The 22242-nt window shown below is 37.5% G+C and overlaps 3 protein-coding genes across 3 annotated transcripts in view; 2 read left to right on the plus strand and 1 right to left on the minus strand.

Annotated features, from left to right (window-relative positions):
- Positions 1 to 1007: 1007 nt before the first annotated feature.
- On the plus strand, positions 1008 to 4207 carry tprg1l (tumor protein p63 regulated 1-like). The gene is made up of 6 exons (XM_005952075.3): positions 1008 to 1409; positions 1627 to 1718; positions 1798 to 1848; positions 1939 to 2064; positions 2376 to 2529; positions 3057 to 4207. Exons 1-6 carry the CDS (start codon positions 1182 to 1184, stop codon positions 3249 to 3251), a joined length of 846 nt encoding a protein of 281 aa, XP_005952137.1. The 5' UTR covers positions 1008 to 1181; the 3' UTR covers positions 3252 to 4207.
- A 950-nt stretch (positions 4208 to 5157) lies between these two features.
- wrap73 (WD repeat containing, antisense to TP73) lies at positions 5158 to 20504 on the minus strand. The gene is made up of 13 exons (XM_005952073.3): positions 20342 to 20504; positions 19325 to 19438; positions 19012 to 19164; positions 18013 to 18129; positions 10927 to 10999; positions 10080 to 10183; positions 9033 to 9119; positions 8393 to 8527; positions 8053 to 8130; positions 7876 to 7978; positions 7646 to 7771; positions 6849 to 7040; positions 5158 to 5581 (listed from the first exon to the last, which is right to left on the minus strand). Exons 2-13 carry the CDS (start codon positions 19391 to 19393, stop codon positions 5469 to 5471), a joined length of 1350 nt encoding a protein of 449 aa, XP_005952135.1. The 5' UTR covers positions 19394 to 19438; positions 20342 to 20504; the 3' UTR covers positions 5158 to 5468.
- Positions 20505 to 20984: 480 nt separating this feature from the next.
- The window catches only part of tp73 (tumor protein p73), a 23719-nt gene continuing 22461 nt past the window's right edge, over positions 20985 to 22242 (plus strand). Inside the window, exon 1 of the mRNA XM_014331016.2 lies at positions 20985 to 21241. The gene's annotated coding sequence lies outside the window, so the exon portion shown is untranslated. The remainder of the gene's footprint in view (positions 21242 to 22242) is intronic.

The raw sequence follows: 22242 nt of genomic DNA on the forward strand, positions 1-22242 counted from the left end.
TAGTTCGTCATTTCTTTATAAGGTGATTGTTTTCAATTATATTTAATGCCTAATATTTCAAATACTGATGGCATTTGGCATAAAATTTCCAAAAATGAACATGGAAGAGTAAATATAAAAAAACGTCCAAGATTACAAAATAAATAAATATTCCATTGATTAAATATCAAGCTAAATGCTTGATTAAATACTGCTGTAGCACTTCGTTCTCAATAAATTTGTATGTAAAGGAAGTTTACTATTCTTGATACAGCTTATAAATGTAAATATTATTACAGCAAAACTCTTAATATTGATAGATCAGTTATGAAACTTCCTTTGATGAGGATATACTACAAATGATTTTAGACTGAACAATGTCATACACACACACACACACACACACCTTCATACATCAAGTTACTTTTTGCACAGTACTCAGTCTTTTGCACAACCCACTGTCATTGTTGCAGTTTTGTATTGCACTGTCTCGTGTCTGTATCGTTCCGTTCTGTCTGGGGTTTCACTGTTTTTTGCAATTTTTGTGCACTTGCACTTTATATAATTCTGTGTTGATTTTCTGTTATGTAGCACCATGGTCTTTCACCGTGTACTGTACCACTGCACATGGTTGAAATGACAATACAGGCACTTGACCTAAAAGAAAAAGTTTTTTCTTGCCATTTCCCGACTTACCTGGGCAGGAGGTTATGAACCAAATGAATCTTATTACCATATTATTGTAGTATAACTATCGGGTTGCTGTGGCTTTAACTGTGATATAAAACGTACAAGAACAGCATCTTCGGGAATACTATAGCAAGTGGCAGTACACTTATTTAATAATTACATGATAATAACGTCAATAGAATTATGCGATAAAAACTAGAACATTACTTTAGATCCTTTCCGTATCATAGCAGTGATAATGATTAAAAAAACTGAGCCAGCCAATCCAAACACCTGCTTTAAAAAAATAACTTATTTACTGGTAATTACATGGGTCAAAAACACCGTGTCCCTTTAACAGGAAGGAAATTAAACGGGGGAAGTGAAGCAATAGGGAGCTACTTCCTCGTTACCCCCACAATCACAACATTATTTGTGCGCAATGGGAGAATCTGCATCGTCGGGAGGAGATTTTTAGATCTAACAGTGGGTGCACATCGTTGGGAAGCTCCGGGAAACGCGTACGTTTCATTATGCTTCAGCTCAACGACGCAATGGAGCCGGAGAGTCCGGGCGCTGCGGTTCTCCACCCTGCAGAAACCGAGGAGGGGGTCGAGGTTGCCTTCACGCCGCCGGAGGCCGGACGAAGCTTTGGACACGCCGCCTCCGTGGCCTGCTGTCCCCCGTTACAAACGCTGACGCCTTTTCATGTGCATAACCCCACCATGCAAGCGAAAGTGAAGGACTACTTCGTGTTCAGAGTAAGTTGCTGCATCCATTCCAGCTTGCGGTGATAAGCCCGTTTGTTTTTATATGAACCACTCACACTTATCGTACGCTGCTTAGGTACCTCTAAGTAAACACGACCACCCCCAGCCGTAGGCGTCAGTGCAGGGCAGCATGTTGTGACAATCACAGTAACAGATCACAGGGAGGATGAGGCTCAGATGATTTATGGTTGTGTGATGCTGATCTCAGCCAGGTACCATTGAGCAGGCGGTGAGCGACATCAGGACTGTGGCACTGCCGTCCGAGGATGGAGAGGTGCTTAGTGTCTGGCTGCTGGCTGAGTAAGTATCCCGTCATCATGTTTATTATCAGGCAGGAGGCATAAAAATGAACTCTTGTGTGAACTATTGTTTTCTACAGAATTGATCACTGGAATAACGAAAAGGAGAGACTTGTGCTGATAACTGATAGGTGAGTCAGAATCATACCTCATCTTTAAGTGACTAATATTTAATGAGGCATATCAGGTAGCCAACAACATTGTCTTTACGTTGTCTGCAGGTCCCTGTTGGTGTGCAAGTATGACTTCATTAACCTGCTGTGTCAACAAGTAATCAGGATCTCTCTCAATGCTGTGGACACCATCTCAGTGGGCGAGTTTGAGTTTCCACCCAAATCCCTCAACAAGTATGTCAGAATTTCAGCTTGTCAACAGCCAATTAGTATTTACCCAGAGTACATTAACAAATAAATGTGTAAACATTACAACATTAACCTTTAATATTAGCAAAACAGAATGATGTGTCTTTTAATTGTTTAAATAGCAATAAATACATACAAAAAAAATGTTTCCAAATTGATGCACACGGAAGTAAAATGTAAAAACTTACAAAATGTCTTTTGTAAACCGTTGTGGTCCATCTCTGTGGTTGTGCTGCATGAATGTCGTCAGCTGTTTGATATTCTAATCTTATTAAAACTGTTGTATTGTCAAACAGAAGAGAAGGCTATGGGATTCGTGTCCAATGGGACAAACGTCCCCAGGCTTCATTCATTAATCGCTGGAACCCCTGGTCAACAGAGATGCCCTACACCACGTTCACAGAGCACCCTATGGCCCATGCTGATGAGAAGGTGGCCTCTCTGTGCCAGGTACAGTCACTTTAATTAAATTAAGCTAAACATGCATTTTTATTATTTCCGATAATAGGCTACTTGACGTTATGAAAACTAAGCAAATAAAGCTTCAAAATGTAAGCTCTTTTCTGTGTTGTGAAACAATGGTGACGGCTGGTGAATGGTTGTTTCAAACAACAAACAGTCACAGTTCAACTGGAAACAATGGACTGATTGCTTGCCTTAAAGACATAATTCAGCCCTCAAGATAAAGACAGTTATTCATACTTTTCAACTTGGTATATCAATAGATATTTTTAAAGCCGTTTGTTTATATTTTACTGGCAAGACAACAGCTGTGCCTTGGGCAATTTCTCATCCAGGCATTGCTACATGCAGTGAATGAAGCCCATTCTACTGCAAAATCTTGAATGTATTCTTTATTCCAGAGCAACCTCAGATACTTAACTCCAGACAGCGACTCCTATTTTAATAAATATATAAATTGTGCACTTTTGAAGTGGCTGTTAATAGGTTCATATTTTTTCCTTCTACCTCCCAAGTTGGACAACTTCAAAATCCAGCTCGTGCAGGCAGTGAAGAGAGCCCATAAGGAGCACCCGATCCCAGGTCGAGCTAACGGTGTGCTGATCCTGGAAAGACCCCTGCTTATTGAAACATATCTAGGCATAATGTCCTTCATTAACAATGAGGCTAAGTTGGGCTACTCCATGACACGCGGCAAGATTGGCTTCTAAATTCAGTCGTTTCTCCAAACTACAACATTTCAACTCATGTGTCTGTGTTAAAACTACACTGTCTGAGGGAAGCTGCAGTGTAATGTGTAACATGTGTGTGCGTGTATGCAGAATCCAAGAGATGCCCACACACCTTCCTGAGTCGGTGTAATGGTCAGCCAGCTGTACGTAAATGATGCACAGCACTGTAACAACTGTTTACTCATTCGTTTTTTTGTGCCCCTAGTCCCCCCCCTTTCTGTCAGAGTTCCACACAAGTGTCACACACACACGACCTTCAGGAGTGTGTGGCCGTGCTATAAGAGTTGGGAGATAAAAGGCACAGCACGTACTTTATATTGAGCTTCTTGAAGTCTCACGTTTCTGGTTTAACCACTAAATGACAGACTGTCAAATTGAATGTGATATTTAGAACAGTGAAACCGTATCATCGGCCAAGATGAGTTCCACGTTTGCTACATGATATGGTTTGTGTTTGCATTATTCGGACCACAGAGCCATAGAGTAGCTTCTTGGAATGGAAAAGCAGCTGATGAACTGAGTAGGATCGCCGTGTCACATAATTATTCAAATAAATTTATGTCGAGATATGGAAGGAAACTAGATAGGAGAGCATAGCATCTGCAAGGCTGTGCCCTAGGCTCAGCTTTGGTACTGATTTGCAGAATGCATGGGCTTGTTCAGTAGTAATGATGAATTACATATCAAAATCCTCTCCCTTGTATTTAACCCGTGTTTTATTTTCAGTGCTTATATTTACCTAAATGATGTCTTTGCTTAGAGCAGGGAGCCACCATTTGCAGAGCTGTATTAGCTACAATAACAAAAATGTTCTTTTTATGTCAGAAATAATATGTGCAATGTGAACATGTAAATCTTTATGTTTGTTCTGTGAGTTGCCATTACGGTGCTGCAATTTGCATTTGTTTTAGACATATATTTGCACTCAGCTGTATTAAACTGTGCAGAGGGCGGGTTGGGTTACAAAGTGGCACAGATGCAGATAAAGCTTTGCATAAGTACATTAACTTCCTAGAATGTGTGCGTTGTGGATATTATTGTCCAGCCAAAGGTTACAGAACATACTTCCATGCATCGCCAATACCAACAGAAAACATCCCAAAATGCCTTTTTTTTCCTGGTCTCATTTGTGCATGTTCCCTGCATGTTCAGTCTGCATGACAGGTGTTTTTTTTTTTAAAGAAATATCCCAAGTGAATCTGTAAATACTGATTGTTTTGTTTATATACATTTTTTTCCAATGCATTTGACGTAAGCGATCTAAGAATATGAATATACCATTAACAGTTCTCAAGTATTTTATTTAGGGATATTAACTCATTTCTACAAACACGTGAAGGTTTTGTTTTTTGTTTTAGATATCTGTAGCACAATAGCCACTATGGAAAATTAAAAATGCCTCTATGTTTTTGTCAGGGCTGAGGCTTGGGGTGGATATAGCTCTGCTTTACGATTACGTTTGTACTGTCGAAGACTGAAACTACTAGGACTGATTGAAGTTACAGTTCAAGTGGCTTTAGAGCAAGATGATGCCTTGAAGACAAGAAATACTGTCCTGATATATTTAGTACTGCCTGTTGCTGTTTGGATTTCTTACTGACATTTCAGTCTGGTCATAGCGGGTAACGCCTTTTACATGCTATAAGTAATGATGCAGTATTTGCAGGTTAAAGATAATGCAACTTGTGTCATGAAGAACTGCTTTAAAATTACCAACTAAAGAAAACTGTCTCATGTCTTTGCTCATGTCAACAGTGCGACTACATTTCATCAAGATACCTAACTGTAACTCAGCTACTGATTTCAGTAACATGACATATACCGAAAACAATGCATATTGATTAAAGGCTGAACACACTTTTAGAAAACTGGCACCATAAGCAACTATATTTATGACAAAGTTTATTTAGAACAAATATAAAATTTCAAGGTGAAACAGGAAATTCTAGCAATAAGTGAAATCTATAGAAAATTGTAAACTTTCACATTCTCACAGTGTTTGCAACTAGTGCTGAGTACATATTTATCAGTAGGAATTACTTTCAATGTTCCAGTAGCCCACACTTTTAAGAGCAGCTGCAGTCCAGCATATGCAAGCTAACATGTTCAGGAGTGTTCTCACTGGCCATTGACTCAGCTTGTGTGTACAGCTAAATAAGACTGAACTATGACCCAGTTATTTTCTTTTTGTGTGCTTTACTTGTCTTCTTCATCAGTTTCCATGTAGCACAAACACAGCTGCTCCTTTCCAAGCAGTATCAAGGAGTTGCCACTGCAATGCCAGTTCAGAGAATGAACTTGAAAACCACCTGGCAGGAATAAAAGCGAGATAACTGTGATGTCAATGCCTTTACACATAAACATGCTCATAGTAAGAAATCAGTATCTAAAAAATACACTTCAACTTTGTGTAATGAGATTTTCAATTTCAGGGACATTTAAAGCAATAAATGTAAAGAAACAACAGACAGTAAATTGATTCTATTTTCAATTATAAACAACACAATCTTAAACTAAAGGCAATATGTGACTATGTTGCTATGAAACTACAGGGTGGGGCATTTATATGTATACATCGTAATAACATGGAAATGGTTGGTGATATTAAAGTCCTGTTTGTGGCACATTAGTTTATGTGAGGTGGCAAACGGAGTTTATGGTGTATCCATATAAATGGCCCACCCTGTACTCGTTCATTTACTAACAACTTCTCAATCAAAAGTTGTTATTAAATGAACCTACTATGGATAAACCTCCTTTTTGAAAGTATGACCAAAATAATTTCCATGTCTGTAACAGATGGTATGCCCTCACAGACTCTGATCTATGCATCACTGAATCAGTAAGGGTAGGCAAATAACCTTTGATGAACAACTATGGAAGGTTATCCAAGACGCCCAAAAAAACCTGAGCACATAGAAAAACTGTCCACATACACTTCAGAAAAACTGGTGCAGTTACAATACTTTAAGGTTTCTTGTTTTCATGTAGTTTAGCAAACAAAATGTTTTTTAAAATAGTTTGGTCCACTAAGAGCAGACTGCATTCATTGGTCCTTGTTTTTTCTTAAACTTCTAACCGAGATCCACACTGACTGCTCTTAAGCCCAGTGCAATGAAGCGTAGCTTTTTAACATAAACTAGAACTTCAGCCAGTTCTAATTTTGTTGCTAAAAATTTTGGCAACAACCTTTGACTAAAACTAAAGTTTGATGCTTAAATTATAATTAAAACTAATAATGCTTAAATCAAGACTACGATTTAAACTAAATCAATATTTGCTGATTTCCACTCATTTCAGCCATGCTGTTTTAAACAATTTGAGAATAACAAAGCAAAAGCATGTTTGTTGTCAATCTTAAGTTCTATTTCATGATATCAGTGTTTAATATTCTATTAGTGTAAAAAATAAAATGAATGAATTTAACAGCGACCTTGTGGTTACCATGGAGATTAAATAAAACGACAGGATGGTTACTGGAGGTCTGCTCCTTTCCTATATCTGAGAACAATGTAATTAAGCTTTGGACTCCCAACTATGTGAAAGTTCAATCGTTTTAGTGCCCAAGGAAATTACCTTCAGTTGGGACCTGAACAGCAACACAGCCTCCTGGAGACCAGAGATAGAGCTTGGTGTTGCCAGTACATAGTGCCAACCGGGGATGGCATGGGTCCCACTGAAAACATCGTACTGCTGATGTCTGCTCCAGCACAGCCTGCAGGCTCATCATCTGCATGTTCCACACCCAAACAACACTCGCCATATTGTCTGCAGTGACAAAAATAGTCATACACATTCAAAACCACTCTCAGCCTAAAGAGCCAATACTAGTATCATAACAAATGTACACAACAAAAGTCAGTCAGTTTTGTACAATATAGGGTCAAAATTATGCACACAAGGTCAAAAATATACATAAAGCAGCACATATTTTGTTAATTGTCCCTTAGCACACTGCACCTTGAACCATCAGCATAATTCTTGTTGAAACTGATGTAATTCAAATCAACTTCCTCTCAGCTGAGGATGAAAGCGGTTTCTTTTTAAAACCTCTGCAAGTGGAATTACAAAATACAGTTACAGACACAGTTAAAGTTGTTTGAACTGATGATGCAGGAATCTGCAGTTGTTTAGAAATGGCTCCAGGACACATTACAGACTTGTGTAATTCAGTTTCTCAGTTCTGAACTATACTTTTGCATTTGACAAGTTAAGAGGCTTTTTGGGACTTTCACCACCACATATTTAAGAATCTAAGTGGGTGCAGATTATGTTGTGCAATGTTTCAAAGGTCAGTATTAATAAAACATTCCTGTCAACAATTAGTGCAACAAGAAAGTTCAATAAAAAAGCTAAAAGAAAAAAAATCTCACCATTTTTGGTGGCTAGATAGTGATTGTTTGAGCTGAATGCCAAAACAGAGACCCCAATCTTTGGGTTGGCTCGGTCTGGGTCTGGTTTGACCACAGGAACTTGGACTGGCAATGAGCATATCTCATCTAGATGAGGCAACAACAAAGAATTTATAATGAGACAAAACTGGTTACTTGACCTTGGTAATTTTAGACAAATATCACTTTAAAAATGAATACTGCTTACGTACATTTACTCTGGGTGTTGAAGAGTGTGCTGCCAGTAGTGATGTTGTGCAGAGACATTTCGTCAGTGCCAACAGCTGGCCTTCTCTCCACTTCTTTATACACAGTCTAAAACCACAAGGAGTAATTAACTGGCAATCAAACAATGTCTTCCAGGCCCATCAAAAACGCTCAATACTCACAGCTTTTGTGCTTTCCACTGTTGCAGGGTGCTGAAACTGTGCGATTTTTTTCCATGTGATATGATTGATGATGCGCACCTGACATAAAGATAAAAGTATCTTAATTTCACTGATACTAAAAATTGCACACAACACATTCTGCTCAAAATAAAAATGAACCTGAAACTATACTAAAAAACCTTTATTTAAGAGAGAATGAAAAAAGTTGTGAAGCTTTTTACGACTTTAGGAGGAACTGCATGAAATTTGTGAAAAGGAAGACCTCATCTAAAAAAACAAACAAAAACCAAAAACAGGCAATCATCAGGAAAGAAGCACAATTTTTTAACATCATCCATACTTTTTCATCATAGCTGCCAATTGCAAGGAACTGGCTACTGGGGCTCCAGGACACAGACTTGACACCCAGCGACCATTCATAGGCACTGTAGGTTGACAGCAACCGGCCATCCAAAGAGTAGAGCAACACCTTATACTGTGTAGAGGATACATACACATGAAACAGTATTAATAATAATGCTTCTATTCTGTTGCTAGCACTTAAGTACAGTGGTTAGGACAACCTTTAGTAGACAGATGTTGCAGACAGATGTCAGTGTGCTTCATTTTAAAATTTTATGACTTTTTAAACAGTGTAATTACATTTTGCAGTATTCCTGTTTCCAATATTATGAGACTCTTGTGAGGTGATCAATATAAATTTGTCTTATCCTGCATAAGTGTTTACTTAAAGAACACTTGTACCTATGTATAGTACCCCAACCATGCCTCAAAATTTAAACTGCAGATAATGTTGTTTTATAATTTAAAGCTGACTCTTCGATTACTGTCTTCCTAAACTGGAGTTTTTAAACTATTCACTTGCCATTCTTGCCAGGGTACACTTTACTGAGTGATTCACTGATGACAGGCTCATGTTTAACTGAGATAGGTAATTTGACATTACAGTGATGGATCTCTAGTGTATAATGTTAACTAACTTCTAGACAACTGTCCCATACTGCCAGCACACAGCCATTTGGAGACCACTCCAATCCTGCCAGGTCCTGTGTCTCAGTCTCAAAATGCTGTAATAAAAAAGTGACATTAAATGAAGTTAATTAAGACATTCATTAAAAAAAAATGTGAATATCTTAAACTTAATTTTTCCTCATATCTAGCACAATATAAAAAGATAAAAGGAAACAAAATACAAAATAAAAGCTAGTTTTAGCTGTTCCCAGAAACACTGTGTTGGGTGTCCAAGGTTCATAAGTGCACACAAATACCACTCTGTCTGATCTGGTTGAAACGGAGATAAAAGAGAAATCTTGGTAACTGACTCTTAGTGCTCCTGGCTCTTTTCATCAGGGCACATTATAGGCCCTGTTAAAAATTATGACCCAGTGACTTGACAGCTTTGCCTTGTTGTAGTCTTGCTGTTTAAGTTGTATTAAACTGGATGATCTCAGACATCTACTTAAAAACAAAGCAGCTATTCAAGTAAGACGTGAATGCTAATGACTTTAATTAATACTAGAATCTATTCGCCTTTTATGGGATGAGCATTTGCTGCATTACAAACATGTGCCACCTGCTGCTAGAAAAAGCATAAAGGCAAGTGCCTCTCAGCTATTTGTCCCTTACAGCACATACTGTTTTTAGAACTTTTGGACTAAAATTAAAGCACATCAGATATAAAGTAGTTCCCCAGCAGAGCCTGCAGAGAATGATTTCACATCCCATGTTTTGGAGGGAAAAGGGGAAAAATGAAAAAGCAGTAGACCCACACAATGAGATCAAATCAAACTGGTATGAACAAATTACACAAATACCATAGATTCAATTCTACGCGTTTTAAATATAATGTAGCAGCAAATTTCATGTAACAATAAAGATAGTCATAATGTATGGCTAATAAGTCTATATCTTTTTGGGAATCGAAATTAAGGTCCCTTTCACTGTAGTTTACATGTCTTACTCAATTGATGAGTACATTAAAATGGCCTTACAAAAAAAAAATCTTATGCAGCTGTAGCTCTACTTACCCTGAGTAAATGCCAGTCGTCACACACGAATATACTAACAAAGTCTTTGCAGTCACGACGTTCAGCCAAGGCCATATAGGACCCATCTCTGCTGAAATCTATACCTGTGGGTATACAAATGGTTTCTATGGAAGATCAAGAGGGAATTTGAACAAATTCCAAAGAACAAAAAGTAAGGAAAACAACTCTAAAATGCCACTTTATTTTCCAAAAAAACCCTGCTCACTGGTAAAATAATAATAATAATAATGATAATAATGGTAAAAGGGACAGTATTAAAAATCTGAGCATCAATGACATAAAATAATCACTTTTTCTTCACAATTTTTTAAAGAGGATATTTAGTCATAGTAACAGAATAACAGAAAGAATTTCAAAATAATTTAATCTTTCTTTAAAACATGTCTATGTAACAGCTTGGAAAAAAGACAACTGTCCATTCTGATCACATAATACATGGCTTAATCTATTTTTCATTATCTAATTCTTTGGCACCATAAAGTCTGGTATGCAACCATCATGGCGATATTATTTATATGACAGCTCTGAAGATACACAGGTTGCAAAAGGGCATGGTATTACATGTGGAAAATGGGGAGAGTCAGACACAATCATTTTTCCACTAGTTGTTGACAGGCCTGTTATGAAGAGCATGCCCCATTTACTGAAGAGAGGCACAGCTGTCAGCATAGAGGACCATAGTTTGGACCCATATCCTTGGGTAGAGCCACAAGGTAAAGAACGGCATGTGATTCATGGGGAATGCCAAGGCATTTAGACTGCTGGCCATGTCCTCAGGTACACTCGTAGTAGACATACATTCATATCATATCAATTTCATACTCACCTTTCTGACATGCTTTGGGATACTTGATGTAAGATACAGCTTTAGTGCACAGTGACCAGACGGTGATTCTCAACTGTAACCAAATCAGAGAAAACAAAGAAAAGGCAACTATATATTATCTTCCAAGTTAAATGATGGAAAAGATCATTCTACCAGACAATTAAAAGAGTGTAAACACATCCATCCCTTTCACTACAATGACACATTCACACTATTCGACCACTGGTCTTCAATAAGAAAATTTAATTATAAGTTATTTGGTAAGTGTTACATCCATATGGCAAGTGGCTGTCAATAGACACCAATATGAGGTCAGTCAACCAGAACACATTTCTATATGTAAAGATCAGCTATGCAAATCCAGACTGCATTTCCCACCATGCACTTTAACAGCTGTGGAAAGACTGTCTTATGTCTTTGAAGGGGCAAAATCTCTGTGAGAGTCAATCTATCTATCATTAGACGATGGCCTGGAAAGGCCAAGTGTGTGGAGTGTTGTCAATCAGTGTGCTTCCCCAGGGAATGAATACACATGTTTAAGACCTGTAGCCACTGAAAGGGACCAAAAGAATTAAGTTTAAATTAAGACCTGTTTAAGTTAAGTTTAAACCTGTTTAAATTAAGACTTGAGCACATAAAATTAACAGATACAAAACAACATCTCAACACATAGCAGGAATAGGACCAGTCAATTTAGTAGCCAAGATGTAATGTCAGACATGTTTGCCACAAGTGTGACAAATTGACAGCAAGTTGTGCGCATTGCCACAAATGAGAAGCAGCTAACTGACCACAAGTCGGCATAACAAAGAGAACACGTGTTAATTCTAAGTTTTGACAGCAGTCACTTAAATACCCAGCGGCCTCACTTCAGCCAGACTCATGCCAACAAAAGCAAGTGGTCAAACATGACAGATATGCTGATCTAAGGAGTATGACAAGCGGTATCTTGACCTTCAAATAAGGAGCACCAGAAGACTCTTGAGACACTGTTACAGAATACGTGGTTTGTACTGCCTATATGTATGTGTTAAGCTGTTCAGAGATTGATTGATGAAGTTAGATTCAGCAGCAAAACTCAACCTTGTTGCCAATTTTCCCCATTGTTCACTATAATACAATTGCAACATTACCATTCCAACAACAAATTTCTAAAACTTCCAGATGCTAGAAAAACAGGTTTTGTGATATCTCATCGACGCAAATTTTCTGGGCTGAGCAGATGAATCACTTTTTATGTTTTGTCTCCAGTTTTGTGCAAAGGAATATTATTTTTGAATCCTCAATTAAGACTTAAAAATAATTTTTTCAGTCTTAATTTTTAAGACTGGTCAATGTAAATTTTTTAATACAATTTTTTTGTAATTGTAGTATTACATCTGTTTAAATAGTAATGGCAAAAAGCATGCTGAACAAAAATGTGAATAATAATTTGAACACAGAACAGTTAAAAAGGCAAGGGCTTTTTTGTATAATTTAAGGTTATTGAAGAAAAGCATTTTTTATCCTTGGAATAAATGGTTTCATTTGAGTCTAATATGAGTAGAAGTAACAGTAATAATAAATTATTCTTCAAATAACACTTTATTTTTGGCAGTAAAAAATAATGTAATTGCCATTTAAGAATGGGCAGAGTTAAAACTACTGAAGTGACGAGGCTTTCATCAGAGTGTACAGACAGATATTTGAAACGGTCCAAGTCTGTCACCTGACTGGACTGAAGTGTTGACCCGCGTGTTTGGTCCAGACATCCAGCTGTGTAGGCTCTGTAATAACACCGCACCGCACGCTTCCTGGACATCCCCTCAGACATGGTGCCATGACAACTAATACCAACAGCGCTCAAACACAAACAGACTTACACTTCTTAAATACCCTGAATCCACCACATAAGGGGCGCTGGGAGATCAAGACCCAAAGGCAATGTAACTTTAAACCTGGTGGAGGAAGGTTAGCATGAGGAAAATAGGTGAGAAATGCTTTTCCGTGTAGAGTGAGACTATCTAAAGGGGTAAAACTACCCCTTTAGATAAAGTATCCTCACCAAAGGTAAGCAGAAACGTAGGACTACGGTCTGGGGGCAGGAGTGGTGTTAAAGACAAAACTCTCCTAAAAAAGCTGCTGTTTATTTATCAGAGAAAATTGTTACGAAAAGCCCTTGGAGACTATACTAGAAGGTGGAGCAAATAATAATCATGACAAGTCAATATTCTTAAAATGATGTCATCAATTATTGGGGTTAATTTATACCACTAAATACATGTAATATGTGATATAAGGTATTCTTAAAAAAATCAAATCAAATTACAATTTGGGGACCTTCCCATCAGGAAAACCTGTGGGCAATATGATAACTGCAAGAATGTAAATACTACAGTTACTGACAGCAATCTGGAATAAAACGTACCCATCAGCCATTCTTGTTGCGCGCCTAAGCGAGTGTGAGAGAATGGTCGAGTGTATTTGATGCCATATAGGCCTATCTGTCAGCAGAGGATTAGCTTGTAGGCATTCCACGTAGAAAGCCATCTCAAACCAATATAGCCTATTTCTCCTGTTACAGCCTTATGATGCTACCAAGGAACAGGAGCCTTTCACAGCCCACATAGGGTATGGAAGAGCTATTGTCCCCTGCTGCAGTGCTTAGGCTCCCTAAATTTACAGTTCGGTCCGGTAGCATTGTTGGCAGCCACATTGCTGCCAACAATGCTACACGTTAGCAAGGCTACAGCTGTACTAGTAAAGAATTCTAAGGCTAATCTGATCCCAACAATGTAAAAACCATTAGACAAGTCAAGCTCAGCAATGTCCTTGGCTGGACTTTTTCGACCCTCAGTTAGTAAAGCAGGATTAATGTGGATGTGCGAGTGGCATTTTGTGAGGTCCTAAGATAAATGAATGGAATTCAAACAGGAGACCAGTTGCGTGAAGTCTCACAATACATAGGCTAAGTTTCAGCAATGTGACTTTTTATTACATCTATGACAAATGTTTTAAAAATCTGGGCAAAAACAAAGTAGCTGGCTTTAAGGTGCTTCATTTCACAACATTTAAAGTAGTGGTTACTGGTTCTGACTTCTACAGCTTTTGTTAACACTAGATAGAATATATAATCATTTTGGTACAGCCACAATGACAGTTGTGACCTAGAAATTTGAAAGATCTTTTGCTTAAAAAACAAAACAAAAGAAAAAAACAACTGAGACAGCCAGACAAACACAGACAGCAGATTTATTGATACATAGACAGACAAACACATACACAGAGGCATGATCCACACCACAGGCAGCTGTCCCTAAACAAGTTAATATAGCAGGCTGTTTATGAGTGGGTTGAAATTTAAGCCTGACATGAACACCCGCCTGGCACAGCCTTAATGAAATCTTGGGCTGGGGTGAAGGTAAGTTCAGTGGGCTCTCTGGAAATGCCACAACAAGTTCCTAATTTTTCTTTGTTGATTAAATTGGTTTTGAAACCTGCACCACAAAAGGCTGCTCAGTAAGCAGCTAGTAAAACTACTTACATCTAGCCAGTTATGAGAGAGATGGGTAACTACAGGTTTTTGACTCCATAACAGCAAAGATTAAATGCTTGTACTAATATAAACATGTTTTGACAAAAACCTAGAGTTTTTGACAACGACTAAACCAAAGTGTTACTTCAGCAGAAAGTTTGCACAACAACCATATTGAGCAGCAGCTTCACCTGTCACAGACAGACACAGCAGCTGCAATTGTTCACACAACAGTGGCACTCCATGCTGTCTGACATTGGCCTTTTAAATTGAGTAATGACCATTAAACGTAGCACATAAAGTATCATATCACATCTCCTTTTCACAGTACATGCAGAATATTTTCCTCAAGTGCCAGTGTATTATAATTGCTCTGACATCTGTTTGTCTTGGAGCTTGTCTGTTTTTTGGGGCTCATTTCTGAGAGTTGTTTACCAGAACTACTTGGTTTGATTTGGTTTGAACAAAATAGAACATTAATTTATAGATACACCGTTCTCAGACTGAACTTACATTTTCACTCTTCTTCATAGAAAGATAAAATAATCTGCACTGGTTAGACCTTTCAGCCTTAGTAGCTCTACAACACAAACTAAAACACCAATGGCACAAAGCCACCATATGACAAAAAAAGGTATGGTATTAGGAGCAACTTGGGGTTCCTTGGCCAAGGACATTTCAACATAAAGAGGGATAGGGACTGACATGGGAAACCTCATCTACTACCTGATCCCAGTGACAATATCAGTATAGCACAACATATTCCAACAAACTCACAAAAAACAGCCTTCAAAATAAAGGAAAATGAGCTCTACAAAAAAAATTCCATATAACACTGATTTCAGGCTAAAACTAGGGCAGCACAATTAATTGTTAGAAAATCGCGATCTCACTTCATACTTATGTGCCATCTCATTTCGAAATGACAAGGATTTAAAAAAAAAAAAAAAAATGATGATGATTGTACTGCATTTTGATCCAGGACATAAGTTGCATGAAAACAAGCGCTCACTCTTCCTGCTCAACAAATGACAAGGGCGGAGGCTTATACCAAGTGATACAGAAGTCAGCTGGCAGGGAAAAAACAACAGAGAGCACGTGAGAGATGACGAAGCTGTAAAGGCCAAGAAAGTGACGGGAATCCATCCTACCTGAAAAAACATCTTACCCAATGTTTCTGCGCAGACGCGGCACATGCGCACAACACCAATGCCGAATTAACTTCTTTTTCTCTCACCCATCCGGAATACTTCTTAAGGTTATGGTTATGGTTAGGGCTATGGTCAAGGGTAGGGTTAGGTTTAGTCGCAAGTCACCATCAAATTATGATACGGGTAGGACGTTTTGTCAGAGTAGGATGGTTTCTCAAAACACCGTCCCGCAACTATTTTAAAAATGTTGCACTACCTGCTCTATACACGCAGTGTCGAGCAACGGTGGAGACGGAATTACAAGCAGTACAACATTTTGAGGCAACGACAAAACGTGACACATTTGTTTTTATGTTTATTTATTGTTTTTATGTTCAGTCTCAACTGTTACAAAGTTGATGTGCAGTTAATAAGTGCAATAAATATTTATATTGGAAAAGAAAATCGTGAGAGAATCGCGATCTCAATTCTAAGCAAAAAAATCGTGATTCTCATTTTATGCAAAATTGTGCAGCCCTAGCTAAAACTACAAAAATTCTTTCTATTCTAGCATAATTTGCTTTTTTCTTTTATAGTTTTTCGTTTTGACTGTGATTTGAACCAAAACTGCACTTTGCTATACCACAAAAGGTGCAAAGCATAACAAGTTAATATTAACTATGTAGTACATGTAATTAATGAAAACAATAAAAAATTTTGTCCTAATGATGGATACAACGTTTTTCCTCTTTTCTCCTTTAGTTGCTTTTAAGGTTTTTTAGAACCTGTTTGCAGCACTTGGATATTGGACGAAAATTTTCTAATAGCCACATATAAGTAAATTAAAAAAACAAACGTATAGTTAAGAAATGAAAGAAAGAACTCTGACATTTTGTTAGAGAAACTATAATTAAGTATCAAGAATCAAGAATCACCACAGCAAGGCACTGACAGCAAGCAATTTAAATGAGGTTATGTGGAATGTGTTCACAATTCAACGTAGAAACATAAGAAAAATGAGTATAGCTTATATTAACCATTCAAAACTGCCTACACACATGCTCAAATGCAAGATTACTGCACTAAGATTGTCTATTCACTAAGCTGAACACAAATTGCCATAGATCTTTAGGGAAAGAAAAAGCATTTCTTTCAAATTCTTTTCCTTTTTAAACTTTATTCATTAATAAAATTCTGACCAAAACAAAGCAGACATACCACAGACACTTGCACTCTACTCCAGACAAGACACAGTTGTGTATTAGACCACAACACCTGTTAAATGATTCCTGGAATCTGGTTCAGTGTTACAGACATGGCCTGCCGTCGTATTCCACAAGCCCCAAGGGTAGCTGCTATAACAGCACCCCTTACAACATATGCTTACTATGGAGAGAATATAAAAGAGGAATTTTGGAGGCACAGGCAATTTATTTGGTTTGTATTTAGTTTTATATACTTGCACAATCTCAAAATCTCCTCAGCTGGAATTTGGTGGGTGCATGTACATACTGCATGATACCTCAAATTTCAAATATTTTAAGTAATGATATAAAACATAAAAAGATGCGATCTTAAAGACTTTTGTCTGTACTTTCTCCTTAGACAAACAAGCTATTTCTGGTATCAAATATGTACTCCTGTTTTGCAAGGTCATTACTGCGGAGTGAAGGAATGTCCACAAGTCACGACTACTGATGATTTTAAAAGGAGAACAAAATCTAATTTCCACATACTATGTATTCTTGGATCTGATGTTTAGAGCATACTACTATCAGCTACAAGTGAACAATAACTAACAGTCAAATAGTCATCAAGGATGGAAATCATTATAAAGCGCCTTGAGGCAACTGTTGATGTGATTTGAACTGTCCATGTGATTTGGCACTGTACAAATAAAATGAAATTGAATTTAAATAAAATGAAATGAGCATTTTGGCTCTTGTCTTATAAAACATATTTCTGCTTGGCTTTTTATTTGGGCAGTAAAAGTAACAGTCATATAAATTATTAATGTTATTTATTTAACCTGCTCCTGGTTAGTGTATGGCGTTTCTGATCTGGTTGGTTTTAATCCATCAGTGTTGGTAAGCCTACAGTTACTGTATTTTTATGACCAATAAAACATCATTAAATAGACTTGATGCCAAACAAAATACCAGACCTCCATCGGAAGGGCATATACACATTGCACTGGTGTTCCAGAGGTACTAGAAGCCCATGTATGACAGGACGCTAACAGGAGGGCAGCTATGAAATCAGGCTGAATACATGTAGCAGGTGGGGGGTGTAGGGGGCAGTCAAGAAAGGCTCTGGTGTCTGGCTATTTTCAGGTCCCCCGTTCCTTGCAGGCCAGCAACAGTTGATACCAGACAAGCATAAAACACATTTCCATGTGCATCAATGCACATACACACACGCAGAAACCAACTTCACACTTACATGGAACTCGGTAGTGTTGAGAATGTGACGTCCATCTGGACTCCAGCGTGAGGAGACTAGTCCTATTGAACCCTCATCAATCTTGCAGTGCCAGTCCGGCTGTTCAAGAGACCACACCTGAGAAAAAAAACGTCAGAAGGAAGACAGAGTGCGACACCAGGACAGCAAACGGCAATTACTCAAGACATCCTTTACACACATCCTCTAACTTTCTCAGTTTGATTTCAAACAGTAAGAACACATCAGACACAATGAAAGACTGGCACTGGATACCCTTTCAAAGGTAAGCAACTTGAGCTACGATGTGCATGAAACTGACATCACTTCAGTAACAATAATTACTGCAATTCTGTCACTTTGAACACTTTTTCATCATCCTAAAATAAAGAAGTTAAAGCACAATAAAAAATAAACAGCATGGTTCTAGATCATCCAATGACAGAAGTAATGAATATTAAAATTTATTGTACCTATTTGAATGCTAAATAGTGAGTTTCACTGAAAGCAGTCTCAGATTACTTCATCTAATGTGGAGTCTACTGTGTCCTTAAAGTAACAGCAATAAGAATGTATGTATAAAAAAGTTAATTAGTATACATTTTTAAGACTAAAAGAAGGATGTACATGTGATTGAGACTTCAAACAGGACATGTCTAAAGCCTCCAAAAATTTAAAGTACAATATACAATCTCAAAAAATTACAACTGAAGATACGGAGTATTTGTTTTGAGGAAGTATTTCTGTATGTCACTTCTAAATTTAGGGAATGTGGCATAACTGGTCTATTGGTAGTTTGATTAAATAGAGCCTGTCCAACTGAAATCCACATAAATCACTTTAGTATTCAGTTTCTATCAATCACCCCAAAAAACCCAACATTATTTAAAAGAGTTTGTAATTATTTGTATAATCGTGAACAGTGTTCAACTAGTAGACTGACCACCTTCATTCACACCACATAAATGGTCAGATAGCCACATTACTTTTCTCTCAACCTACCTGTACTAGTCCTCTCTTGTACATAGCACACAGAATAAAGAGAGAATCAGAGGACCACTCCATATGAGATATTTGGTCAAGGCAGGTATACAGGTGCATAATCTGCAAGGTGCTCACATCTCGCACCACTAACCTGTACTGCACACATGTAGCCTGAGGAGTAAAGCCAAAGACAACAATCAGCAAGGAAATTACCCATTTCCATCTTATCCATATGGAAATGGTAACATAAAATGGGAATGAAAAAGATTTCTTTCTACTGAAAACAATTAAAATACTACAAAAATACATATTGCATTACTCAAACACTTACCAAATACTTTCCATCTGGGGAAACTTTACAAAGCTGATTGGACTGCTTGAAGACCTCAGAGAAATTCATCTTACAGTGACAATTGTTTTGTCATCTATGAAGCACAATTTCCAACTGAAATGAAATTGATTAAGACATTAAATCTTTTACGGTAAAGGACAAAGGTTGGTTAAAGATAAATCAGAGCTGTAATATTTTCAGCTAATATTATTTTATTATTATTCACACTTCTGGAAATACGTTTCCAAAAATACTTGTGTCTATTTTTCTTACACTACATTTTCCATAACGTTATTTACTGTAGTTATAGTTATTATGTTTTTATGTCATTTCGATTTTGTAAACTGTGCATTGTGAACATAACAGCTCAATAGGGGACACGGGTTAGAAATTAGCAGTAAACTCTATGTGCAGCGCATCAGTTTCATGCTCCGCACTGGGAACATGTTAAACGTCATTGTCCTTTTCAAATACATAAATTTTAACTAAAACAATTGCAAAAGATTTGCAATTTGTACCACTAATGCCAACTTACGTAGTTTGCAGGTATTAACACGTGATGGCGCTAAAGGTCCAAGAAAATGACTAAGCCTCAGAAAATAGGCATGCAGAAAATACACAAAAAACTTTTTCGTACAGGAAAATAACTCGACTTATATGGCAACTACTTAGCTACATAAAACGGACTTAATCCTTTCCCAAATTGAGCATCATCACAAACAAAGCAATTTTCGTAGCTATCTTGGTTTAGCTAACTCTTAAGAAAGACCTGGAGGAAACTAATTCGTCGAGCAAAGCATGTCTGAAAGATGTGTTTCACTGCGATTTTTGTCATTGGTATCAAATTATTTAACCAGTGGATAAGAACTGACCACTACATGCTTAAGGTAAAGTTAGTTGTTTAACTAGCTGTCACCAATGACTGAGCTCGCTCGAGGCTAGCATGTAATGCTACTAGCAACGAAAAGCTCTATGGTAGCTTTCGACCGAACATCACCGTTTAATGCAAACACTTACTTCTAGCTTTACTTGAGTTGTTTTTGTCACTTAAAAGATTAACGTAAAAAGTTCAAGAAAGACTTCAGAAAAGTTTTTTCTCCACATGACTGCCTTCTGGTGCATACGCTGTTGATTCGACTGCTGCTGGTTTGTTTGGACGAATACATGACGACATACTGGTGTTGTCCAATCAGCGTTTGCTATTAGAGTTTTCTTGCCTTCTGGGAAATGTAGTTCATAAGTGTGTTTTGCCTTGTTTCCTACTGCTCGTGAGTGTGTGTTTCTGTACCAAATCAATACAAACCTATAAGCATCATATTATCATCACAGGGTTATGGGCTTTTAATCGTGTAGTATAATTTAGAATATGATACATTGTTTTTCATTTCGCTCATTGCCTTAAGTTCTTCCCCATCATGTTTCTTTCGTTCTTAATTGTATCCTACAGTGTATATATACACTTGAATGTATAAGCAAGGGCAGCCTAACACATTTATATATATACTTGAATGTATAAGTAAAAGGCAGCCTAACACATTTTTATTATCCCCCAGCATCATCTCCTGGTTGAGCCAAAGCTTTCCCGCTTATATGCGGCTAAACCGCGCTACCGCCTCCCTGCTCTCCCAGTGCAAAAAACGCTTCACCTCCTCCTCGGTCACCCTCAGCAAAGATCACACTTCTCTGGAGAGCATACAAATCAGTTTTCCTCTTGAATCCGGTTAATATTGCTTCTCAGAAAAGTCAATCAACTTCAGTCATTGTTATCAACCTGAGTCAATCGATTTTTTCCATTTTTTTCCCTTGTTGTTATTTTTTATGGAGGGTCACTCTCTCGGCACGTTCGATAATAAACAGACAGCTGCTGGACGCAACATATTTCCTGGGTGTTTGGATTGGAATAAGAATAACCCTCAGGTAGGCTCACGTCTATTAATGTTTAATGAGCTATATGTTACAAATGGTAGTCTGGATTTTACTTATGAGCATTTTTTTCCTCCCAAAATGTGACAATTAGGCTGAGTTTTAAAAGAAGCTTATTCACAAGACGTATTGAGAAATATCAAAGGATGGGTAAGAGTGAAATGTAAAAAATAAAGTAAAATTTACTGTCTACATTAAAATCCTTTTGGTTATTTTGTTGATCAAGGTCGCGGTTTGGATAGCCTAATGGTCTTTTTCACATGGCTGATTCTTAGAGCAGTAGCCAATACAAATAATAGGCCCGCTAACAATAATGATGATAATAATAATGATTTAAATTTAATACTAGGCCTTTTGAAAAAGCATTAGCGTACAGCAAACAGAGCCTATGCAGACTATAAGGCCTGTGTTGCAATTTATTATTTGATTTGAATAACCCACTTATACTTTTTGTCTTTGCATTTCTTTATTAATTTTTTTAGGATACATTTCAAGGTAAAACTTTCAATATGCACAAGGAGTGACATCCAAATACTTCAACCGCGACAACGCTATGAATCCTTAATATTTCACGTGGCCCTAAGGAAGGCCATCGAATCTAAGACCATATTTTTTTAAAAATGATTTATTCTCAATTAAGACTTTTCTCCGAATAAAATGGCCCTTGGGACGGCACCGTGTGTGTATGTGTGTTGTCATGGGTGCTGTAACCCTGGAGTGGAGATACAAAATAGAGACAGGTGAATATCACAGAGGCGCAATGTCATATTCAAAAGGAGGGCGAGAGTCAGGCGACTAGCAATGTTTTATTGAAATAAAACGGTAATGTTTCTTATCATGGGAAAGTAGACAATTACGATAAAAATGTAAATAAAATCATGTTCAAATCAAGTAACAAGTACATGCCAAATCGTGCCAACGGTACCTTGATTCAATAGGCCTATTTCATTTTGAACCTTTGGGGGTTTTTTTGTTTTGTTTTTTTTTTTTCTGAA

This window comes from Haplochromis burtoni, unplaced genomic scaffold (genome assembly GCF_018398535.1).
Source record: "Haplochromis burtoni strain Fernald_Lab_line unplaced genomic scaffold, NCSU_Asbu1 Contig_1267, whole genome shotgun sequence".
Taxonomy (NCBI): domain Eukaryota; kingdom Metazoa; phylum Chordata; class Actinopteri; order Cichliformes; family Cichlidae; genus Haplochromis; species Haplochromis burtoni.